Consider the following 5644-nt stretch of genomic DNA (forward strand, 5'->3'; position numbering starts at 1 on the left):
ATCCTTCCCCAGTCCCCCCCTTCGCGGTACCCCATACCCCTGGGAAAAGGAGACCCGCATCCCGATGGAGATGGGACACCCCCCCGCCTCCCCCCTCTCCGTGGGTGATGCATTAATCCCATCGTAAAAGTCCAAAAGTCACCGTAAATAACTGCCTGGCTCCTGGTCAAGGACTCATTCCCCCATCCGTGTCCTGGGGATCCAATCTTTAATTGCTCACCCTTATCAACGCGCGGCTAGATTGGCCGGGGAAGTTAAAATCCAGGCGTAATACAGTTTTAGCTCGACACAAGCTCTACCTTACCTTAAATTACCTTTTTCTCGCCCCGTTCCTCGAGGCCTCGCGGTCGCCCCGACGCACGGCAGCCTCGCGGGCATTTATAACGGGGAGGAGTTCGTGTTCGAGGAGAGCAGCTGGTACATCGTCAACCTTCTCAAGCTCCTCTGGCGCTACGGCCTCAACCCCCTCCGCATGTACATGTGGGTGGAGGACATCCTGGACAAGTTCATGCGGTACGTCGTGGGCCCCCCAGCGAGGGAAAAGGTGGGGGAGCGGCTGTGGGAAAAGGTGGGAGACCTGCTGCTGAGTTGTGGGGAAAAAAAAAATAATATAAAAATTTAAAAAAAAAATGGTGAAATCATCCCATCGCCATTGGGAAAGGAGTCTCTGGTCGCCCTCTCTCTCCTTTTTCTTAGGAAAAAGGTCAAGAGAAGCGCTGTCGTCTTCGAATGGGTATAGCAATGACGAGAGGCTGTGGTGGAAAGGCATGTTGGGTGTGGGATGTCGCAGAATCATAGATGCGTTGAGGTTGGAGGAGACCTTTGAGATCATTGAGTCCAACCATCAGCCTAACACTGCCAACTCCACCACTAACCCGCGTCCCTCAGCACCGCATCGACACGTCCTCTAAACCCCTCCAGGGATGGTGACTCCACCACTGCCCTGGGCAGCCTGTGCCAGTGCTTGACAGCCCTTTCCATGAAGGAATTTTCCCCAATATCCACCCTAAACCTCCCCTGGTGGAACTTAAGGCCGTTCCCTCTTGTCCCATCGCCTGTTCCTGGGGAGCAGAGACCGCCCCCCCCTTGCTGCCCCCTCCTCTCAGGGAGCTGTAGAGAGCAGAAGGTCTCCCCTCAGCTCCTCTTCTCCAGGCTGAACACCCCCAGGGCCCTCAGCCGCTCCTCACCAGACGTGTGCTCCAGACCCCTCACAGCTCCGTCGCCCTTCTCTGGACATGCTCCAGCTCTTTCTTGTCGTGAGGGGCCCAAAACTGAACACCAAAATGCTTTGATAAGAAAATGAATAACGAAGGTCCGGGTTTCCTTAGGCGTCTACCGAGGGCTCGTCCTCCCTGCTGCTCCCACAAAGGGCTGTGAGATCCTCTGCGGCTTCCGAGGGCGACAAAGATAATTGACCGTGACCGAACGCCTATTTCTTGTCTCCGGTTAAAGGATCTATCGCTACCAGACGCACGAGTACGCCTTCAGCAGCAACGAGCGCCTGCTGCACGCCCTCGGAGGGGACGACTTCGCCCGCATGCTGAACCAAACCATCGACGAAGCCATGCAGCGAGCCGGCTTCTCCCACAAATTCATAAACGAGGTGGTTTGCCCGGCCATGAGGGTCAATTACGGCCAAGGCATCAACATCAACAGTTTCGTAGGTGAGCGGTTGGTCGGAGAACCTCCCGACGCGTCTCTCCCGGGCACCTCGTGCTCTTACGGGTGTTGGGGATCCTGTGCCCCAAAAGGATGTCGCTTTTATTTTCTTTCCCCCTTAATTTTCCACTTTTTCTGGAAATAATCCCCTACGGGATGACGCCGAACAAGCCGTTCTAATAAATGGCGGTTCCCTTCTAGGTGCTGTTTCCCTGGCAGGGGTGGAATCGGGCCTTTGGTCAGTAAAAGGGGGGAACAAACTTGTCTGCGCTGGCCTTATCTACGCCTCCAAAGCTGAAGTTATCTCTGGCACCGTTTTGTCTATAGAACCAAAAATCCGACCCAGACCCACGGGTGAGTTGGGTTTGCTTTCTCTTGGGTGGGGAGGGGAACGGCTGGAGAGGCGGTGGTGGCCTCCGGCACCGCTCGGCTCCAGCTGAAATTGGGTTTTCCGTGGTCTTCTACGATGAAGGATAAGCTGGGACGAATTCGTAAAGGTACTTCGGCTCCCAACAAGGCGTAATTAGCCTAAACGGGGTGGGATTTTACAAACCTGGTGTTTGTCAGAGGGACAGCCGGGCTTCCCTCCAGCCCCGGAGTGGGATAACCGAGATCTTCTGCCCCTCTTCTCCCCAGGGGACCCGGTGAAGCTTTACCACGTCACCTACAACACTACGTCGGGTCTAACGGGGGACACGTATGACATCGTCGTCATCGCTGCTCCGCTCAGCCGCAAAATGGCCAACATCACCTTCAAGAACTTCGACCCTCCTGTCCCGGACTTCCCGAATCCTTACCACCAGACTGTCACCACCTTGGTGCACGGACGATTAAACTCTTCTTTCTTTGGTTACCGGGATCCGTCTGCCTTTCGTTTCGGTGCCATCTTCACCACGGAGAATCCCAAACTCTTCATCAACAGCCTGGGGGTGGTGTCTCCCGTGGAAGACGGCGGCGGTGAAGGAAAGCCGCCCTTGCCGTCGGCCGTCTGGAAGGTGTTTTCGAAGGAAGTGCTCACCAAAGAGCAGCTGAACTTGCTTTTCGCCTCCTACGACTCGGTCAAAGTGAAGAAGTGGTTGGCGTACCCCCACTACAGCCCTCCGGAAAAATGTCCTCCCATCGTTCTCCACGACAAACTCTACTACCTGAACGGCATCGAGCGCGCCGCCAGCGCCATGGAGATGAGCGCCATCGCCGCCAAAAACGCCGCCCTCCTCGCTTACCACCGCTGGTACGGCAACACCGACAGGATCGACCAGGAAGATTTGCACGAGAAGCTGAAAACGGAGCTCTGAGCTTCACGGAGCCACCGGCCGAGCGTCCACGCTACGACCTCCGGAGACACGGATCGCGCACTGTAGCTGTTTAGCCGCAATTAAAGCTGACGAACGAGGGAACTCGTTGGGCCCTTAAGAGGGGACGCTCAGCCACCCCACGACAGACGGGAACAGCCGGGAGAAGGCGGAGGAAGCTCTCCCGAGCGAACTGGTCCTTCCTCCAGGAAACTCCTCTGGCCCTTCCTCCAGGAAACCCCTCGATCTATCGCTAATTGAGATTAAAGACGATCTTTTAAATGCCACATTGACCCCAAAAGTGCCCTCCGCGGTCAGGGTTCTGCCAAACTCAGGATCTGCATCACTGTGATTAACCCCTGCGCGTGGCTTTCCCTCTCTGGCTGTGTTTCGGGCAGGGGGAAAAAAAAAAGAAAAAAAAAAAGCAGATTTCTTGACTGTAAATCTCTCTGCCTCAGCTGTTTTCTGAAGGGTAAATCCCGTAGTTGTTCCTTGGGGTGGGATTAGCGCGGTGGAAATTGGGGCTGCTTTCTTAATTTGCTTCCAGAACAAGTACTGTAGCTTACGGGCAGGGGGAAACTGGTCCGCTGGGAGCGCGTGAGTTGCCAAAACGGGTGGTAAGTGAGCAAAACAAAAAGAAAAACACTATGTCCTTTGCTTTGTCAAAGTTGGAAAGCGTTAATAATTTAGATGAGCTGACCCTGCAGTGGGGCAGCACTGGGTTTGGGTAGCTAAAAATCCCTTTCCGTGAGAAAATTGCGTCCCCTTGACTGTATCTAATATCGCTGCGATACCTCAACCAGGTCTGAATATAAAAATTAGGGTTTAATAATAAAATTAATGCACTGTTTGGAAAGTAAGCTGGCCTACGGCGGCGTTCTTTGTGCCTGGGGCTCACCCATCCGACTGATCTTGTACTCCGGCCGCATCCTTGCTGCGCCACGCTGACCGCAGCGGTGATAAAAATCTAAAAATAATATTAAATATTCCCGTACTAACAGCCTGCGTTCTCCCCGCAGAGCGGCATTCGCGCTGCGGGGAACCTTCCTCCCGCCGGGTGAGGCAACTCTGAAAAGCAAACTCAGGATTTGTACTCCCCCTGCCTTAAAAACGCTACGCGGTGGGGCAGGCGTCACTCCACCGTCCCATTTTCTAAGAAAACCGCTTGGTTTCTGCCCCAAAATTGGCTTTCTGCTGGTTTTGGGTTTCTTAACGGTGCTTGAGAAAGAGCTTAGCGCCTCTGTGTATTAAAACCGTGGTGACAAACAAGACCATCCCCAGCAGTAAGGGCTGTGAGGGAGTTCGCTCCCAAAAGCGAACCAAAACGGCCCGTTTCCACCCGGCTCCCACTTAGGAGAAAAAATCCCAAAGTTTGTTCATCCCGTCCAGCCCCCGCAGGCTTTGGTTTCTGCCCCACAACTCCGCGAGGCAGAAAGAGGAGTAAAAAAAAATCATTATTTTTTTTTTAATTCCTTTTTTGAGGCAGCCCAGCTTGGCACAAAGACTCTCCCTCACTCATCAGAGGGGAATTTTACCACTTTCCTGCCAATTAACGCCCAATAACCCACGGAACAAACACAAGGCAGCGTTGTAGCTCCTTCTTTACGAGATAATAAGGGGAAGGACACCAAAAGTAGCGCCAGTTTAGCTTCCACTCCTAATTAAACCTCCTCAAAGTCTCCGCAGAGTTTTAAAGCTGTCGGGAGCGGAATTAACAACCGCCCCCACCGCGCTGAAGAACCGGTACGCCGCCCCCCAAAAAAAAGCAAGTACGACTGACACAAGTTACGGCAACCATTACAAAAATTTATTTAACAAAACCAAACAAAAAAATAAGTTTACAGTCGGGGATAGTTTGCGGCAGATTGAATGAGTAAACAAAAGAGGTGGGTTGGGTCTCGTCACGGCCGGTAACGACGCAGGTTTCTCCGGTACTATACTCGTTCCAAAGCTTCCAACATAATGATGCTGTTTCCACGTATTACCTAAAAGTGAAAGTCGAGAGCGGCCGGTGAGACGCAGCACTGCAGGTCCCGTCCCCCAATTTATTTTCCTAAAAAAGCTGATGCTGCACCGAAAAAAAAAAAAAAAAAAAAAAATCGCTCATCTTTCTCTCCCAACACGCAAACGTCCGTCCCAAAGATGACCACCAACCGAGTTTAGCCCTAAACCCCACCCCAGACTGTTCCACGCTATTAAACTAAACACATTCACTTCTTAAAATTCCTCTCGTTTGACACAACGCCAGCGCCGTCCGCCTTCCGCCCGTCTCGGCGGCGGCACTCACCACCATGCCAATGTTGTTCTGCTGTCCTCCGGGCGCCATCTCCACGCACTCATCGATCACCAGGTTCATGAAGGGATCAAACCCCCGCAAGATCCCCTGGACGTGGCGGCCGCCGTTTAATTTCACTACCAAAAAAAATGACTACCTTTAAAGAAGGGGACTGCTGAATGTTTTCTCACCCCAACTGCAGCTTTGAAAATGAGCGGGGCCACAGGGTTCTTTTGGTAACCGGAGGTATTTAGAGCATCACATCCAAAAGACCTCGAAGCATTCAAGGTGCCCCATCCCTGGAGGTGTTCAAGGCCAGGTTGGACGGGGCTTGGAGCAACCTGGGCTGGGGGGAGGTGGCCCTGCCCAGGGCAGGGGGTGGCACTGGGTGGTCTTCAAGGTCCCTTCCAGCTCTAAC

General features: G+C 53.3%; 3 protein-coding genes across 3 annotated transcripts in view; 1 reads left to right on the plus strand and 2 right to left on the minus strand.

Moving 5' to 3' along the window:
• The window catches only part of TIA1 (TIA1 cytotoxic granule-associated RNA binding protein), a 23039-nt gene extending 22979 nt beyond the window's left edge, over positions 1-60 (minus strand). The window contains exon 1 of the mRNA XM_009889097.1: positions 38-60. Within this exon, the coding sequence (XP_009887399.1) occupies positions 38-60 (23 nt within the window). The remainder of the gene's footprint in view (positions 1-37) is intronic.
• A 4-nt stretch (positions 61-64) lies between these two features.
• On the plus strand, positions 65-2954 carry PCYOX1 (prenylcysteine oxidase 1). The gene is made up of 5 exons (XM_009889098.1): positions 65-104; positions 339-513; positions 1453-1664; positions 1861-2013; positions 2296-2954. Exons 1-5 carry the CDS (start codon positions 65-67, stop codon positions 2952-2954), a joined length of 1239 nt encoding a protein of 412 aa, XP_009887400.1.
• Positions 2955-4885: 1931 nt separating this feature from the next.
• On the minus strand, positions 4886-5363 carry SNRPG (small nuclear ribonucleoprotein polypeptide G; the record flags this gene model as incomplete). Its single annotated transcript, XM_009889099.1, has 2 exons — positions 4886-4936; positions 5239-5363. Coding segments are annotated over 2 exons (176 nt in total), but the record flags the coding sequence as incomplete, so codon positions are not given.
• Between the last annotated feature and the right edge of the window lie 281 nt (positions 5364-5644).

Source organism: Charadrius vociferus, unplaced genomic scaffold, assembly GCF_000708025.1.
Source record: "Charadrius vociferus isolate BGI_N301 unplaced genomic scaffold, ASM70802v2 scaffold2157, whole genome shotgun sequence".
In the NCBI taxonomy this organism is placed as follows: domain Eukaryota; kingdom Metazoa; phylum Chordata; class Aves; order Charadriiformes; family Charadriidae; genus Charadrius; species Charadrius vociferus.

What these genes read in the sequence shown, in the direction of transcription:
- PCYOX1 (XM_009889098.1), top strand. Translation starts at nt 65, where the DNA reads ATGGAGATGGGACACCCCCCCGCCTCCCCCCTCTCCGTGG. An exon ending in CAACATCAACAGTTTCGTAG is followed by an intron (nt 1,665 to 1,860) that starts GTGAGCGGTTGG and finishes GTTCCCTTCTAG; the next exon opens with GTGCTGTTTCCCTGGCAGGG. An exon ending in AATCCGACCCAGACCCACGG is followed by an intron (nt 2,014 to 2,295) that starts GTGAGTTGGGTT and finishes TCTTCTCCCCAG; the next exon opens with GGGACCCGGTGAAGCTTTAC.